The sequence below is a fragment of the Tenrec ecaudatus genome, chromosome 10 (assembly GCF_050624435.1).
Source record: "Tenrec ecaudatus isolate mTenEca1 chromosome 10, mTenEca1.hap1, whole genome shotgun sequence".
Taxonomy (NCBI): domain Eukaryota; kingdom Metazoa; phylum Chordata; class Mammalia; order Afrosoricida; family Tenrecidae; genus Tenrec; species Tenrec ecaudatus.
The window spans coordinates 33,605,358-33,624,063 of NC_134539.1; the positions used below are offsets into that span (position 1 = coordinate 33,605,358).

Genomic DNA, 18,706 nt, shown 5'->3' on the forward strand with positions numbered 1-18,706 from the left:
ATCAGGCGCCCCTCTCCCCCATTCCCCACCCCGCCGGCCTTAGACTCAAATCACCCCTAGTCTCTACTGCAGTAGGATTCTGGGGACATTTTCACTGGCAGACGTGGCTCTGTGGCTAAAAATTAACCCGTTACTCACCACAAGGTCAGTGGTTCAAGCCCACCAGCTGTTCCACAGGAGAAAGAGGAGGCTGTCTGCTTCGGTAGAGAAGCCCTCCATACTCACCAGGTGACACTCAACCTGGTGGCGGTGCATTTGGTTGGTTTGGGGGCCCTTACGAAAATGGCTATGGTTTTCTTCATCACCCAGACGTTTCCTCCAAGATGGGCTCTCGGCACTGCTCCTTAGTGTAAGGTCGGTTAACAGGCTTCATCCAGGGTCTCTGTGTAGACTACAGATAATAGGGTCTCTACTCCATCGAGCTCAGCCAGGAAGCCTGGGTGAGGGAGCATTACGGTGTTGTGAAGCCATGGTTCTCGACTCCCTAGCGGGGGGTGGGCGGGGGCAGGACCTGGGCCATCCCTAGCATTCCGTTCACGGTTCTCTAGTACAGTATTTCAATGGACAGGTGCTGTCCAGTGTAGTAACCACTGACTTGTGACCACTTAAATGTGTAATTGTTCCTAGCCTTAGTCTCATACATGTGCATTAGCCATGTTAGGTGGCTTCCAGAGTGGATCACACAGGGTTAATAGCCAAGTACTTACCCACTGTGCCACCAGAGTACCTTGATAAGACTCAAGACACCTGATCGTATTTCCATGTTGTAGATTGAGGTAAACTATCATACTGCTTTGGGGTTAGGTCTCACCATTGTCGCCAAGGAAAGTTCACAATCTTGAATATCACTCGCGTTTGGTGGGCAGACACACCTCCTTTGGCATTTCTCGTTTGGCATTTCCTAATCTGGCCACATTTCTAGCCTCTGACCATTCCTCCCCTTTATCTATCCAATGCAATTAGACTCTGTTTACAAACTCTTATTTCTGGGCCTGTTCTCATTGCCTCCCAGCTACATGTCAGAATCCAGTCCCAGAACGAACTCTTTGAGGTGGCTTTTGGCCACCTCCACCATGCCTTGCCTTAGTCTCTTCAAGCCCCCTGGACTCCATGACCCTCTCTGTCTCGGTATCATCTTGTGCCATCTGGACCCATCTTCCCATACCATGATGGGCTGGTTAAGGGTAGGCATGGCAGGTTTAAGATGTCAACAAAGTCACTGGCATTCCCCAGACCAAGAGCCGACTGGTCAAAATGTGAAAAGTGATGGTATGGGACTTCGAAGACGAGGTTGTAAAGGGCAATGCAATTTGTGTCTAGTTTGCTGGGACACAGCTGCCAGTGGCGCTAAGCTACTGTGTAGAAAGCTCTACCACCCTCAAGTCACCAAACTGAGGAAGCCCATGCTGGCCCATGTGGAGACCAAACGCCCATAAACTACATGCGGAGAGGCCTGGCTGAGCCCGGGGCGGTCTAGCCTTCTGTGCCAGCGCCGGCCACCAACTGCTGGGAGGAGAGGCGCCCTGTGAGCCACAACCGCCAGGAGCACCTTTCCTGGATTCCTGACCAACAAACCTAAATCTTGAGGTCGCTGTTACATAGCAATGGGAGCCTGGATCGACTCACACCTTTTATATTCCCATGATGGCTCGATACTTCCTGTTTATAAAAGACTCTCGGGTTGAGAGATGGGTACTATTAGTTGCCTTAAATAATATAACCTTTTAAGGGTTATAGAAATGCTTTTAGCTAGTGAGTTCGTTTAAGAGCAAAAAAAGAGAAAGATACCAGAGTATCAGAATTTCCACAAAGAGATATATTTTTTTCTTTAAAATTTGGCTCAGAATATTAATATATTTACATCAAAATAAATTAAGATTTTAACTTAATGTGGTTAACTATATGTAATTTTAATATATTAGCTGTTCCATGTTTACTAAGAACTTACGATTCGGTTTTTTTATTCGGTATGATCCTTTCAGTGTTTGTTGCAGCTGCTGGAATGACTGGTGCCCTTCACCACCTTGCCCAGACCTTGATAGCTGAGCAAACTCAGGCTCACTCCCTTCCCAAGTGTCACCATGGAATGTTTCAACCAGAACCAGGACTGGGAGCTGACTCAGGGGCTGGTAGATTTTCAGGAAATCTGCCAACCGCTATCAATTTTTCACATTGACCCACCAGGAAGGCAGGCAGCTCAGATGTGAGTTTGAATCTTTCAATATATTTTATATGTTAACACTGAAGCAAATATATTGTAGAATCCCCAACGTTTCCCTAAGATAAAAATAAAAGATCTGAAAAACAGATCTCTCTCCATTTTTAGGTCATTTAAAAGTACCCATAAGAACTTGTCACCAGTCTAGACCAAATACCGTGCAGGCAGAGCGACAGTGATTGGCTCACAGCTGAGACAGGGTCAAGGATGCATCTAGTTTTGTCCAAACTACAGCGAGTCAATTCAGGTATATTTATAGTTGAAGTACGTTTTGATGGTTGAGCAGAAACATAATGGGCTTTAGGCACAGCATTTAAACAGCCCTAATTTTTCTCTCTCAAACTCAATTTTTGTGAGGATTTAGGACAATGTCTATAAAGCCCCTAGTTCAGAGCCTGGTATATGGTAGGCCCCAAATCAATGGTGACTATATTAGTATTTCTTCCAGGTTAAAATTGCTAACCACCTTCTTGCCTTGGCCCTTGTATTTTGATATCAATAAGAGCACTGAATCTTATTTACAGGATTCAGACTCAGATCTGGACACTTACAACACATACCAATACTGGCCTTACGGGTGTGGGTCCCCTTCCACCTGATAGGAAAGCTGTTGGAGGGCGAGGCGTCTGTTGACAGTGGTCTTTTGGGGACAGTTAATCTCCTTTCAAAAGCTGTAAGTGCCAGTGGCTTTTCAGCTGTCCCTAAGAAGATAAGGACAAAGGTTTCCAAGGGCATCATCATTCAGATCCATGGACTTCATATAAAGTCCCTAAATTCTGCTAGAGTAACAAAGCGACACCATTCAATAAATAGCAGACAGGTCTGATGTCCCGAGTGTGGTGACTGCTTCTCAGGGAGTATACCTGTACCAGAGCCTATGGAAGAGCGCCACAAAGCTGTCTTCTGAACGTGCGCAAACCTTTGTGGGGAGCCCTCGTACTGGGTCTGCACCTGTGAACTGGGTGCCGAATTAGAAGAGGAGAGTGACTCATCCAGACTCCAGGGTCCCACTCCCGCTCGAGTCAAGGCCTGGAGCTCGAAGGTGTACAGCTAGTCGGCAACTCCGTGGGGCTCCCGCACACCAATGTGACTGGTACAAGGTTTGAAATGACCCAAACTCGGAGAAGGAGTTTCTACAAAGCAGGGGATGGGCAAGGTGACTTTGGAAAGGGAGACAAAATGTAAAAACTGCTTATTTCTCTGTTCAAGAGTCACCTGCTTTTTTTCAATTGATTATCAAAAAGGTAAGAACTTGATTTCACTACATCTATCGCTCTGGAGACTCAGGCCTGGTCCAGCCGTGGAACACCTAGTAGATCCTGCGAGTTGTGTAGTCCAGGACCATGCTGGCAGCACCCAGCAGGGCAGGATCTACCAAATCGGAAACTACCACATCCACATCCTGAACTGAAGGCAAGGCTTGCTGGCGGATGACGTCTTGGATGGTGTGGATGTAGTGGTTGGCCAGGACCCCGGAGAGGATCACAAGGGAAGGATTCATCGTGTGCAGGATGTTCACAACTCCGAGACCCAAGGCTGTGCCAGCTGCGGGGAAACCAAGAGTAAGCTTAAGGGAGAAGGCCAGATCCAAGCCACCAAAGGGAAGTGGCAATGAGCCAGTGGTACTTAAAAGGAATGACGTATAAACATCTATTCAGTATCCCCATAGGATCTCTACTAGGTGCAAAAAGAAATGACTAGAATGTAATATAATGGTGAATCTAAGTGAACATCAAAACCATTTCTCTACTCTCCTAAACAGAATAAACAAACATTATTTTCATAGTTGTGAAACAAAACGAAACAAAACCTCTTTTTCAGAAAGGCAGTGCTGCCAATACCATGAATGTAACTTCCCCCTTTCTGAGTAGGAAAAACACTTCTAACCAGGCATCCTCATCTGTCAGTGGGTTCGGGGCCCCAGGGTGCTGGAGGACCACCCGATCCCCCTCTCAACCCCACACAAACTTACTACAGCTGAGCCCCACACTCACCAGTCCGTAAAATGCTCTGGGCCTTCACGTTGCCGAGTTTCCCAGCTTGGATGAGATGGAGGGCGCCCACCGCCTCACCTTTCGGTACTGACATCCCTTCTACTAGGAGCAGGTCCTCTGAGTAGATGTGAGAAGGGCACGCAGTGGTGAGCGACTTGTAAGCAACCTGGGGCTGCATAGCTCTCTAGCCTGCAGAGTCCATCCTCAGTGCCTAAGACCGTCACTGCGCTCTTAATAGCTGGTTATACATAATCCAGACCCCCCGCTCCCCGCACTCAAAAGGCTTTCACCCTGACCACAGCCTCTTTCCCCTCTGGCTCCATTGCTCTTTCCAGTTTTAGAAAGGGTCCTTGGGCTGTCCTTTCTCCCCTGTCATCAGACTCCTCCCACAGTCACCGCCTTCCTCTGCCAACCCAGGGATTGGGGTGCACTCTTCAGTCTGGGCACACGCAGGCTTCTGCCACTGAGCTGCATGACCCTGTCCAGGTCACTCAGCTAACCTCTCGGTTTCTCTTTCCTGGAAGATTGGGGTAACAATAAGGATGAGTGTACGGAAGGAAGAGGTGCTCAGTGCAGTGTGGCCCAGGGGTAGTTCCAGCATCCGTGTCCTTGCTTTGCCGGCATCCTGCCAGTCAGCAACCCAGCTCACCCCACTGTTGTGACCTGCTGTTCCCCTTGCTGGTGGGAGAAAATCCACACACATGGGCTGCTACCTAGGCACCGAGTGGAGGTCCCCTGGCAGTGCTCCCTCCCACTCTGTCATTGCTTGTCCAAACCTTCACCGCCTCCTGAGGCCCCTCCCCCCGGGCACCACCCAGGTTTACGGCCTTTTGATTCTCAAGGACCCCCTTTCCATTCTGCCCCCCGCTTCCTGTTTCTGTCTACCTGGGCTTGACTAAGGGCTAGCCCACCCTTGTCCTGCGTTCTCAACCTGCGCTGCATTCCCTGTCCTGTCCAACCGCTGTGCTGCTGCAGGTCCTTTGAGCACACCCCTCCGCTTATGCAGGAAGCTTCTGTTCCCGCTACCAGGGGCCTTCAAAATGCTCCTGGAAAAAAATCCTATTATCTTTTCATTACACCTTTCCACGAGCTTTTCTAAAGCACTCTTGTAGTTGAATGGAACTTCTTTAGGACATGTATTCACGCCCAAGCAAGAAAAAATTTGGGTCTCTGGGGGCAAATACAGCTTATCCTTTTTCTGTATAAAACACAACTGCATAAATAAACATGTACCAGTACAGCATATCTGGTATTAACATTTCATGGAGGGGAGATATTGGGGGGGGGTGAGGCTGATAAGGGAGTGATGCTGTAAAAAGGTTAAAGATGTCCTAATAAAACTGAGTGAGGGTCTCGTGTGTCTCTTCACGGCAGGAGGCCATACTATCAAGCACTCCCTCCGTGCAACCCCCTCATTCTGGCTTTCAGGCCATTCCGATTCCTGCTCCCCACTCCAAGTGTAGAGCTTTCCCTCAGGAAGCCACCCTCTGGCGCCTGTGGTCTCCTAATCAATAGCGCCTCCTGGGCATCGTCTCGGGCAGCTCCCGCAGGTACCTGGCCATCATCGTCCACTAAACCGGTCCTCATTTATTCTCCCAACCCCCATATGTCCTCCCCCCAAGCTGCAGCTGTCCCAGTCACAGCCAGTTTAGTGAAGAATCGAACACTGAGGTCCAACTATCTAATGAAAGCTTTCCATTGCCTGTGGCCCCAGCTTACCTCTTGCTACTCTCTTCTGGGTTGGCCTGTCTGCACCAGCACCACTGGAGAGCTAGCTCCGGTGGCTGCCTGTCTCCTCCTCACTTTCGTACTCTATTGCTCCCATCCTTGTATGGGGAGGGTGCGGAGAGAACCTAGGTGTCCTTATATGCACTATCCTGTCATGATGGTCATAGGCATTCTCTGGCCTTAACCTCGAGATCATGCTGACTTTTGAAACATGTCCATTAATAGCGTTCATTCAAACAGTTCCCTCAGGGTTCAAAATTTCTAACACATTCATCCATTTAGTTCCTCATTAAGTGTGTACTAAGTAATCAGCCTCAGCAAGAGACTGAGAAATCAAAGATGAGAGGAGTCTTCCTGGGCTTGTCCGCCTCGCCCCCTGGAAAGGAGGAGTGCCACTGTGGGTCAAGATCAGGGGCACTGGGCTTCAGGATGAGGGGGCGCAGCTTTCCCTTTTGCACCTCTTTTGGGGATTTCTGTTTTGAAGTACCATCTGTTTACCATCTGTCTATTAAATTTCTTAGGGAAAAGAAACCAACCATCGTGTAGCTTTTTGGCTTCCCTCTGTAAGGCCATCCCAGAAGCATAGGCTTCAATACACCCGTGGCTTCCACAGGAGCAGTCGGGCCCATCCAAAGACACGACGAGGTGGCCAAGTTCTGCAGCACAGAAGGAGCTTCCGTGGATCAATTCATGGTGGTGGACGATGCCGCCGCCAATTCCTACAGAGAGACAAAGTCACTGAGGTGGCTCTTCCTCAAGCACAAGGCAAAGCCTCACCTGTCCCACACTGCTTCGGAATGTGAGGTTCTGCGCAGTGCCCAGTTTTCTAGATAGCAGAAGCCTATGAAGTAGCAAGATTGACTTTATCTAAAGAATTCTGAATGGGAACCTTTTTAGCAGGGCCTTTGTTGTCCTGGGACACAGTGATTCAGCCCCATCTATGGCAGTTGAGTGGGAACTCACCCTACAGTGATTTACATCCCCAAGCACCCAGTGCCCAGCCACTCCACTTTCTGCACAAAGGCTTCAGCCAGCGGCCAGCGGCAGCCCTCCACTAAGGAGGGCAAATCCACTAATCCCGTGGGTTTGAGCAGCTACTTCTGAGTGGCAGTTGCAGGCTTCTCGGAGGTTTTAGCAGATACCAGCCCCAATTGCACGAGGGCAGCGTCTGTAGGGATGGCTTTCCTCCTGTCTCTCCCTCCTGCTTCCATGAAGAAATGCCGGCCTGAAACCTTGTCTGAGGCACTCACTGTCTTTGGAGCAATGCCTCTTGTGTTATGGAATCTGGAGTTAACTAAGGATTCAACAGCATTTTCACCATATATATGTGTGTGTGTGTGTGGGGGGGGGGCTCTTCTTTAGCTTCCACTCCTTCTATCCGCAGCTAACAACTGCTCTAAGCTGCCAGTGGTGTTCACGCTGGCTCACACTACCCAAGACAAAGGGAATTCATGGATTGAGCAAGGGCAGAGTGTGGTGAAGAGCAGACCAACTTCGGAGCTTACGCAGGCCTGGAATCAAATGTTGGGTAGTTCACTTTCTCACTGAATCTTTCCTCACGAGGTGTGGATGGATGTTCTCTTTTTTTTTTTTCCTACCCCCAGAGGAGATGACTGAACAAGTACATTCAGGAGGTGTAGTTGGGTGCCATCAGCTTTCTTCACCACATTTGCTTATGCACCTGCTTTGTCTTCAGCGATCGTGTCGGGAAGGTGAGCACCACGGAATGCCAGGTTAATAAAAGAAAGTGTTCTTGCATTGAGGGAGTACTTGAGTAGAGACCCATTGGCCACCTGCTACCTTAATACTAAACCTATAAATATATGCACATAAGTCACCTTGTTTTACAATGGGCACAAATATGGATCTCTTAAAGTTAGTTGGCCAGGTATTTGTCTTCCAAATTTCTTGGCTTAGATGAGTGAATGCTTCCAATATTTTATCAACTTGTTGAAACATTTCTATTGGTATTCTGTCAATTCCTGGAGCCTTGTATTTTGCGCATGCCTTCCGGGCAGCTTGGACTTCTTCCTTCAGTACCATTAGTTCTTGATCATATGCTACCTCTTGAAATGTTTGGATGTTGCCTGGTTCTTTTTGGTACAGTGACTGTGTATTCTTTCCATCTTTTTTTTCTTTCCATCATCTTTTGATGCTTCTTGTATCCCTCAATATTTTACCTCTAAAACCCTTTACTATTTCAACTCAAGGCTTTGTTTTCTTCAGTGCTTTCAGCTTGAGATAAATTGAGCATGTTCTTCTAACATGGTTCTCTAACTCCATGTCTTTGCACATTTCATAATAATATAATTCATTATAAAATTCTCTTTGAAATTTTATTTTTAAAATCATTTTATTGGCATATAATTCACATACCACACATCATTCAATCATATTATGAAGACTTGTATTATCTTAGACATTTTCTACCTAGTTGTTTTATTTTATCATTTCTTCCACCTTCTTGGAATAGTATCGAGCCATAGAGAGAAAAGGAATTCTGGTATATGGTGATGATGCAGATGAACCCTAACATCCAGCGTTTCAAACACGGTCAGAGCCAAAAGGAACAAGAGTGAAGAGCTAAAAGAAAACTAAAGAACAAACGGACTAGAAGAAAATCTGTAAGAACGATGAAGTGAGAACTATGCCTGTACTTGACATTTGCATAGGAAATGTTATTAAAGAGATAAAGATTATCAAGAGAAATTCTGGACATTTACAGTAACAAAACTTCAAGTTATTTTACTTTTTCACTAGAGGGGATTTGAGTAAGCAGAAGCAAAGAATCAACAAGGCTTCATATAGGTCAGTTACGATTATCCAGTCTGAGAACAAAAAGAAAAGAGAAATACAAGCAGGGCCTAAGAGGCCACTGGGATGCCATCAACAGTGCCAATGGGAAGAAAGAGGAGTCAGGTGAACTTTTTAATGGAGAAGGGGTTTCTTTCTGGGCAATGAAAATGTTCTGGAAGAGCTGTGGTGATTGTACAATACCATGAAAATACTAACACTAACTTCATGAAATCAATATCATGAAAATACTAAAATGCTAACTTTGTATTATGTGGATTTTATTTCAATAAAAAAGGGTTCAATGATGAACCCTACTTTATGAGCAGTTAATAGCTTCTATTATTAGAGTGAACATAGATTTTCCCACAATATTAAGAAATAAGTGCTTTTTTAATCCCTATTTGACAAATGAGGAAACTAAGGATTTGAGGTGAAGTAGTTTCCAAAGTCACGGAGCTAGCTAAATGGCAGAGCTGGGATTCGTGGTAAACTGAGGGCCTGCATGAGAATGTCCTGCAGCTAAATCCTCCATGCTCAACATGACAGGTCTGGAAAGCCAACTCTGGTGGGAGAAGACTCTCATGGTGATGAGATATAAATAAATCTTAATATACATTCTCATGACTGCATACAGTCCTTCCAATAACCCCCATAAAGGAACTGTCATAAAGGAGCTACCATATAAGATGGATCATTTCTGTGTCTGGCTACTTCACAATGCCTAAAGGTTATCTGCAGATAAAAGCAATCAGCTTCTGTAGCCAACCCACCACAAAGGTAGCAGCCCCCTGGGAAGGGTTCGGTGGGGGTTGGGTGGGGCAGGGAACTGGTGTCAACTAGTACTAGGTCAAGACAATGACCCACTTTATTACAGGTTTATTATGTTACCCGCTTCTGAATTATCACCCATTGACCTTGTAATATGTTAGCTGTATGACGTGCAAGTCTTATGACAAGCCCCACTAAATATACCCACTAGAAAATACATTCTCTCTCAGTCCTGACATGGGATGAAGAGCCCCTATGCCCCACTGTCTGTCTGTCTTTAATATTTTCCATAATCGTAAAGTCGTGCCTGAGGACCCGCTCGAGTGTTGGGGACCCTCTCACCCCCACAGAGATTCAGTCAAGTTCAACAATCTCCAGTCTGGACTCCTAACCACTATATACATTTGTTGCTAAAGGGTGCGTACATGTAGGGTTTAAAAATATATATTCTGAACAAGGAATAAGCATAATAGGAGAGGGGGTACCTTACCCTGAATTTAAAATTCTAGCTCCAGAAGCAACCTCCTCTTTGACTCTCCTTACCTGTGCCTGTGATAAGAGTCACAAAGTTCTCCAGGCCCTTCCCTTGGCCAAATTTCCTTTCTGCCAGGGCAGCACAATTGCCGTCATTGTCTACCCACACAGGAAGATGCAACGTGTCAGACAGAGGCGTCCTGAGGTCCACAGAGTTCCACTCTTGGATCAGTTTTGTTGAATGGAGAACAATTCCTTCCCGAGGGTTTACCCGGCCACCCGTGGAGATACCTAAATACCACAAAAACGAAAGGATGCAATTCTGATTAACAATTGAAGCACGGGGTGCCGACTTTCTTGGCTCAGGACATAAATCATTTTACTTACCGTATTTATTAATCTATAATGTATTTAAATAAATATAAATTTACAGTAGGAGAAATCTATCCTAAGGCAAATACTACCCAAGGACTGCAAGAAAATCCAAGGCAACTCTGGTCAAAGGGTACAGTCCCCCGAGATTTATGCCACCAATGTGTCCCCATAACACTTGTTGCAGTGATCCACAGAGTCCCCATGCTGGGTCCCACCGACAGAACCTGAGCCATCTGAACACAGGGCCACACTAGCTTGATGTTCAGTTTTGCATCAGAACCAAGTAAACATTGTACATTGATATGTCCATTGCCTGGATATGTAATTCACAATCTCACCTACTCCCAAAATCCTGCAGTTCAATTTTACAGCTTCTGCGGCAGCTTCCACACACATCTGTAGGATTAAATTAATTCTTTCTTCATAGGTTCTAGGATTGAACTGAGTATACTTCTTAACTATTTCACCCTGAAAGAGGAAAAACAACAAGGTCTATCTAACTGATCTCAGCCGAGAAGCATTCCATAAATCTTTTGACCTTTATGTCAGAATCAAGCAGACATTGCTGTAGACTGAGATGACCACACAGGAGCGCTAGTACCTGGATTAGGCTGGTTCCAAGGTAAGCCCAAGTGGTTTCCTACGAAGCCACCTTGACACATGGCTGCTGAAGCAATGGAAACTCCACAGCTGCCCCAAAGGGCTTTTGCCTTAAGCTGCCCTGAATCCAGTTCCTTCAAAGATCCTATTTTACGCCTTCGTTTCAGGCTGACAGTTCTTCTTGCTGAAATGCCTAGGTAAACAAATAGATACCCTAGACAGCTGGTGCTAGTCAACTGGGCTACCTGAAGCCGTACCGGCATGCTTACCCACTCATTCAGCCATTCCCCCTGTTGGTGGCACAAACACCACTGTGCTTTGTGACATACTTTATTATCAGACAGGAATCCTGTATTTTTGCTGAGTCTTTTCCACCTCTTGGCAACCTCATGCGTTCCAGGGGAGAACTGCTCTCTATCATTTCCTTGACTGCAGTCTTTACAGAACATTGCCAGGCCTTTCTTCTGTGCAGCCAGGGGGTGACTTCAAGCCAGTGACCTTTAGATCAGGAGTACAGCATAACTCTTTGTAGTCATCAGGGCACTTACTGATTCTTCTTTAATTTTTTTCTTTGCTCATATTTTCGTATTACTTTAAGTAAATCTTAGCATAATGTTAACCGTTTAAAATCTCGCTGATTTAAGACTCTTATATAAACTTACAAAGAAATCTCATTGATGTACAGATGTGCTTTACACAATTGATGTATATATGGATTGTAATAAGAGTTGTATGAGCCCCTAATAAAGCGATTAAAAAAAAAAGAAATCTCACTGAACTGCTGACTAGAATTACGAGGGGTACCCCCCAAAAACCAGGACCCCACCACCAAAACAAAGTTATGTATTTAAATTTTTTTTACAAAACAACCTTATCACCTTAAAGGCACTCTCCATTACACTTAACACATTTGTCAAATCTGCGATTCCATTCTTGGAAACATTTTTCAAACTCATCTCTTTGGATGGCTGACAGCACAGCACCTCCCTCATTTTTTTCTTCATCTCTTATACATTGTCAAATCACTCTCCTCACATGTCCCTGTTTATTTGTAGAGACAAAAGAAAAGTCGCAGAGTGAGGTCAGGTGAGTCAGGTGCTTGGGGCATGAGAGGCATGCTGGTGTTTGCCCAAAACTGGCGCCCTGAGATGGTTCTGTGAACAGGTTCACTGTTGTGGTGGCAAAACCAGTCCCGTCTGCCACAAATCAGGCCTTTTCTGTCGCACACTGTTATGCAATCTTTTCAGAACCTCTAAATAGAAAGCTTGATTAACAGTCCGACCTGGTGGAAAGAACTCCAAATGTACTACAGAGTTGACATTTTCATCCATTCGGGAAGTTGACAGATGTCCAGAATGAGGTCTGTCATCAATGTTCCATCTTTTTTGAAACAAGAAAACCACTCGGACACTTGAGCTTTTCCCATTGCGCTGTCCTTGTAAGCTGTGTGCAACATCACAACAGTTTCTGTGGGATTTTCCAGAGTAGGAAACAAAATTTCACAGTCCCATACTGTTCTCTTAAATTGGCCATCACAAACGAAGTTTGAGTGAAACTGATTTTATGAACAAATTCACTTTCTTCTTAATGTAGGAATGTCTCTAGAATTTCACCATTACAAGGAATGTTAGCTGTTTACATGGATGGAGTACGTAATCTTTGTGTTAAGAAACTACTCTTCTATTAACACTTTTTTTGTTGCTGTTAACACTTTTTAAAGAATATGTATGAGAGACCTTTTTTTTTTTTTGCAGGTTTATTTGTCCGTTTTTATAACACCAAAGTGAACCTTGCATAAGCAAGGTCTCAAAAAATTGGTTAATGACTCAGAGTTGTTTCTCTCCACGGAAATCTTTAGTAAAAGGCGAAAGATTTATACGATCTGAAGAGAAACCAGAGTATTGAGAGACCTTTTAGCTTCCTTGATAGTCATGTTTTGTTTCTTATTTGACCTAACCATATTATATTAACTGATTTATTTTAACTTCATCTTTAAAATATTAAAAGGCTCCTCATTTTATGCATTGACAATATTTTAAAATGCTTTTATGTAAGGCTTATCCTCTTTCATTAATCAATAAAGCATTTTAACATGGACAATTTGGTATTTTCATGAAGGCTCTCTTGAGCCCTGATAACACGGTGGTCTTGATGATGGTCTGGTTAATAGACTGCAAGGATACTGGACTCAGGAAAGAGAATCACACAACTGAAAACTGGAGAACTGACGCACCTGATAATGTTCTGGAGGAGACACTATTCCCTTTCATACGCCCTCACTGGGGCAGTCTAGCAGCCAGTATACTCCGGGCTCCATCTGTCACCAAGCACAGAATTTCAGGCCCCTGGACAGTCAAAGTCCTCTCTGGTGCCAGAGGACATCTCCATTCTCAACTCAGGTCAACAACACTGGATTCCCTAAGGACTAACTTACTTATTCCTTTGAAATTTTATTAGTAAAATGGTAAGAGAAACATTATATATTGGATCCAAAGTCAATTATATGGGCAAATGATTATAAGCGGTTTTGTATGTCTTTAGCCCTACTTTCCTACTATACATTTTCACACTCACATGGGACACAAAATTATGAGCTCAGTAGTGACTTTACCTTCATACTGACTATTGCAACCCGGAGGTTTGTCCCACCCAGGTCAACAGCCAAGGCACTTAGAGTTTCAAGAATATGGTCGATATCTTGAGATATATTCTCCTTCACAGGAGGAAAGCAGAATTTCTTTTGTAATGGCTCTTGAAGATCAATAGATTTGAGAAATTTCAAAATCCTGGGAACGGCATTTCCATCTCCATATATCTTTGAACTGCAAGATGCAAAGTCAATTGAATTAAATATTTTACCAGACACATCAAATAATATTGAAGACATATTGCTAATGCTATTTGAGACTTCTGGTCAAAAATAGGTAATGATTCTTCACTTTAAAATAGTAACCTTTGAATCTCTCTAGCAACATAGAACTAAGTACCCTACGTATCAATTATCAATTAAAAAATATATCAAACTCGCCAACCGGACACCCTTTACTGAAGGGTTGTGGGGAGGAGATGAACCAGGCAGTGTGCAGGGTAGCAACGATGAAACATATAACTTTCCTCTAGTTCTTAAATGCTTCCTCCCCCTCACTATCATGATCCCAATTCTACCTTACAAATCTGGCTAGACCAGAGGATGTACATAGGTACAGATAGCAACTGGAAACACAGGGAATCCAGGACAGATGACACCTTCAGGACCAGTGGTGAGAGTGGCGATGCCTGGAGGGTGGAGAGAATGTGGGGTACAAAGGGGGAACTGATTACAAGAATCTACGTATAGCTTCCTCCCTGGGGGAGGGGCAGCAGAGAAAAGGGCGGGGGGAGACATTGGACAGTGTAATATACGACAAAATAATAATTTATGAATGATGAAGGGTTCATGAGGTAGGGGGGAGTGGGGACGGAAGGAGAAAATGAGCAGTAGATACTAAGGGCTCAAGTAGAAGGCAAATGTTTTGAGAATGATGATGGCAACAAATGTACCTATGTTCTTGACACAATGGATGTATATGTATGGATGCGATAAGAATTGTACAAGCCCCCAATAAAATGATTATTAAAAAATAAATAAATCAAACTCACTGCCATCGAGTTGGTTCATCAAACTGATTCCAACTCATAAAACCCTATAGATATAGGAAAAGGTAGAACTGTGTCTGAGTTTCCGAGACTGTAACTTTTTACCAGAATAGAAAGCCACGTCTCTCCTGCGGAGGGGCTAGCAGTTTCAAACTGCTGACCTATAGTAGCCCAACTCATAACCCACCATGCCACCATTGTCTAATTTGAGGGTTAATTACAATACAACTATTTCCAGCATGAGCTGTCACTAACAAGCTCTCTGTATCTTCAAAGAAACATTATCAATTGTTAAGCTAATTTAATATAAAAGTTTTCAGCTGCTTTTTGATGTTCTTTTTAAATTTTTACTTCTTGCACTTTTAACATTCCTGGGAAAACAAATTGACATTCAGAAAAGCTATTCAAATATAGGACAACCATCTCTTTGAAACAGAGAGCAGGGCAGTCTGAATTAGTTAAAAGGATGAACTAGAAAAATCAGTGACATTATTAATATATCTAGAAATTCAAATTAGTCCAAAGAAGTATTTCTTAGCAAAAGTGCTATATTAATTAGCTGAAAAAAGTACATTCTTCTTTTTTATTTTTATAAAAGTACATTCTTCTATGGTGGAGTCCATGATAGAGTGATAGGGCTCTGATCACACACTCAGTGGAAGCGGCAGCTAGGGCCCCGGGCATACAGAAGGAGAGCTGTGTTGGGGTGTTTAAGCAGTGCTCAGTTTTAAAGTGGCCCCTGAGGCAGCTGCCCTTTTAAAGCACCCCCACCCCCCAAACAGCTCTCTACTCACCACGGGTACTGTTTGCCAAACTGAAGGTGCAGCGCTTGCAATATTTTGTCCTGCGTGTCCGCGTCCCGAACATGAAGCACGTTCTCCCCTAAGTGGACCAGCGACACGTTAGAAGGACTTGGAAGTGAGGCAGCCAAAGACTTAGCAGTTAGCTATGTGGTGTGCTAATATTTCCTGAAATGAGGACATTCAAATGGAAGTCGTCTCAATTTCCACTTTTGGACACTCCTAGAAAAATGTCCAACTATAAGTCACATATAAGGGCACTAGGATTGTGTGTTCCCAGAAAGAATACATCAAGTTCTTGTTGTTTACTGAAGTAAGTGGATTAATCTAGCATCCACTTACGACTCTTTCGTCATCTATTAAGCACATTCTTCCAACCTGCTCGGTGGCAAAATCACTTTGATCCTCTGGAACTCAGACACCATGACCCTGAGGGACCCTCTAGAATGTTGGAAATGCTCATTGCTTGGAGTCACTTTCAGGTTGAGCAGAAATAGCTTAGCAGAGAGTGTATTAGGCACCGAATTCCTTTGGATGGTATCTACACGCAGCCATTTTTGAGAAGTAGGAACTGCAGGGTCTAACTGAAAACACCTCACTGTCATCAAGTCAATACTGACTAATAGCAACAGGGTACAAGGACAGGGTAAAATTGTCCCTGTGAATTTTCAAGACTGTAACTGTTTATGTGAGTAGAAAGCCCTTTCTCCCTCAGAGTGACTAGTGGTTTTGAACCCCTGACCTTGAGGAAATTCACAGCCCAATTCTTAACCACTCTGCCACCAGGGCTCCTTCAGGGTCTGACTAGAGGCTCTTTGGCTGATTCTGTTGCTACAACGAATGGCCTCTGAAACGGCTGGAGCTCTGAAGCTATCTTCTGAGACACGAGCGTATTAATGATCTCTATAACCCACTGTCACCATTCCCTCTTTGGAGCGTCTTCCTCTTATGTTTGGGTGATACTGCCTGAATGGAATCATAGCTAATCAAAATAAATGTGCTGTATCACACTAATTTTGGTCTTATGCTAATTCTAGGTTTTTGACACCTGCTTCCCATTCAACCACTCAACCAGACAAGGTCGGCTAGTTCATCAGCCAAGCAGCTGCTCAGGCAATCATTTTCTCTCCAACACACCAAGCTAGGCATTTCCTTACCAATGGGAGGGAGAAAACACAGGAAGATGGTTAGGTTTTTCAACAGGCTGGCTATAACGAGGAGAGCAGAAGAGGGGTAGCCAGGAAGAGGGCGGGGGGCGGTTCAAGGAAAATGATGTTTTTAAGAGGCCTACATGTGTCTAAATCATAGGCTCTCAAACGTATTTGGCCTACCACCTCCTTCTCAAAAAAAATTTTTGTTTTAATTACTCAGTTCCCCTGGCAATAAAAAGCATTTGTACTCTAGCCCAGAATCCAGGATAAAGTATACTTTCTGCTTTTGCAACCTCTTGAATTGACCCAGCAGGCACACCCCCCACAGGTACCTTACTTAGACATTAGAGGCCACCTTACAACGACCATGCTCTGAAGTACTTACTGCAAGGAGTCTCCCCTCAGCCCAGAAAATGAAAGACTAGTGTAGTGTTCAGCCACAACCCTCAACACAGCCACCAAAGACCAGAGTTACATTTTTAGCTCCAACAGACATTACAGAAACAAGCAAAATGTAAGTAGAGTTTTCCTGACTATAGATTTTACGCTGTAATTCGTTATGAACCTCATTCACATACTTGTTCATAAATATATATGCTTGGTACTATTTTATGCATCTTATAATAATTCATACCCATTTATAAAGCCTAGTCAGTTGAAATATAAGTAAAGTTGACCTGTTTCTCTTCCGATCTGACGTGTTCCCAGGTTGATCACAGGTGTTCCGAAAGCCCCAACCTCTCGCACCCCACAGCTGCTGTTCCCAATCATGCAACCAGCATGAGCAACCAATTGTATAAACTGGTCAAACGGGACGTGTTTAACTGCCCGGAAATTAGGATGATGCTCAATGCCCTTCTTCCGCATCACTCGAACCATCTCTTTGCTCCCTGTGAGAATAAAAAGCATCAATGTTAACTGATTTATTAAATAAACAATTTTCATTGGCAAGTGTAATAGGCCCATTTAAAGAAATCTTCCTATAAATATCCACACTGACTATGGATTAGGGAAATAGTAAGGTCACTGTCTGACCTTTTCATGAATGATGAATATCTAAAATGTCTGGCCAGGTCACTGCTTCAACTCAGCTAGGAACTCAAACAGCAGCACGTGGAACATTCCAAACAGAACTTAACAAAGAGAATGTCTTTCATTAATTCCCCAATGAGAACCCGTGGAGATGCAGCGGTTAAGCGCTCCGTGGGAGTAAGATCTGGCCATCTGTTTCCATAAAGATTTACAGCCTTGAAAACCCAATAGAGACATTCCACTCCAGCTTATATAGTTGCTATGAGTTGAAATCAACTTGACCACAAGGGGTTTGGAAGAACTTTTACTTTAAGCAACAACTGAGAGGCTAAAAACAGGCCAAAAGTTTCTCTCTTAAGCCGGGAGGAGCTAAAGATCTCAGACTCTATACACCAAGCTAATGAGTCTCTGTCTCAGCTTTTCTCAAATTTACACTCAACTGGCTAGCTCTCACACTTAGGTGGGATGAATCCCCCCCAACTATAGATAGATCCTGATACTGTGGTGAAGAACTCATCTTAAATGCAGTATTTAAAACATCTTAGGGTATCGAGGGAAAGAGATGTAATAAGAGCCTCTCTGGTACACTCTTTTCTTAGCTAACCCCTACCCAGGGAAGGAAAGTTGGAAGTCTGAGTAGTTAGAAAGCTGGACAGCAGCCACGCCATGTTCACAAGCGCAGAGCCACTGCGTTAGCAGGAGCCCCACAGCTCTGGAATTTTCCTCATCAGTGGAACTTTCTCTACAAATCAGGATGGGTAAATGGACTCCAAACCTAACTCCCTGGAATATGCCTGGACACCACTTTCTATATCCAGTCTTCCTAGATCACGCTGGTCATGACCTATAATTACTGTAGTCCGGGGAGATTCAGGAGGTGCTACTCTGATCAGATTCAGAACAGGCTCCTCTTTGGCCTTAACCCTAAACCACTAGTGCTCCAATCCAGTTTTCCAAAGAGTCTTACGCTGGGGTCTGGAAGGCCCCAAGCACGCCGCGGTCCACGGCGATCTCGTCGGTCGGCCGGCTGGCCGGCCGCGCACTCAGGTACGCGTAGTGCTTGCGGGTCAGGCTGCAGGTGTTGGCCTGCGGGTGCATGGCGCTGTTCCCGCTCCACTTCTCGGCCGGTGACAC

The 18,706-nt window shown here is 44.5% G+C and overlaps 1 protein-coding gene and 1 non-coding gene across 4 annotated transcripts in view; both read right to left on the reverse strand.

Annotated features, from left to right (window-relative positions):
• Positions 1 to 2,456: 2,456 nt before the first annotated feature.
• GNE (glucosamine (UDP-N-acetyl)-2-epimerase/N-acetylmannosamine kinase) overlaps positions 2,457 to 18,706 on the reverse strand; it is a 37,373-nt gene continuing 21,123 nt past the window's right edge. For all 3 annotated transcript variants that reach the window (XM_075560138.1, XM_075560140.1, XM_075560139.1), the window contains exons 5-12: positions 17,218 to 17,430; positions 15,384 to 15,471; positions 13,565 to 13,775; positions 10,692 to 10,821; positions 10,048 to 10,269; positions 6,477 to 6,659; positions 4,213 to 4,329; positions 2,457 to 3,763 (exon numbers count right to left, since the gene is read on the reverse strand). In XM_075560138.1, the coding sequence (XP_075416253.1) occupies positions 3,528 to 3,763; positions 4,213 to 4,329; positions 6,477 to 6,659; positions 10,048 to 10,269; positions 10,692 to 10,821; positions 13,565 to 13,775; positions 15,384 to 15,471; positions 17,218 to 17,430 (1,400 nt within the window). In that variant the 3' untranslated portion in view covers positions 2,457 to 3,527. The remainder of the gene's footprint in view (positions 3,764 to 4,212; positions 4,330 to 6,476; positions 6,660 to 10,047; positions 10,270 to 10,691; positions 10,822 to 13,564; positions 13,776 to 15,383; positions 15,472 to 17,217; positions 17,431 to 18,706) is intronic.
• Positions 12,740 to 12,855, reverse strand: LOC142460356 (U5 spliceosomal RNA). Its single transcript, XR_012786571.1, has one exon. It is a non-coding gene; the product is annotated as a U5 spliceosomal RNA (small nuclear RNA).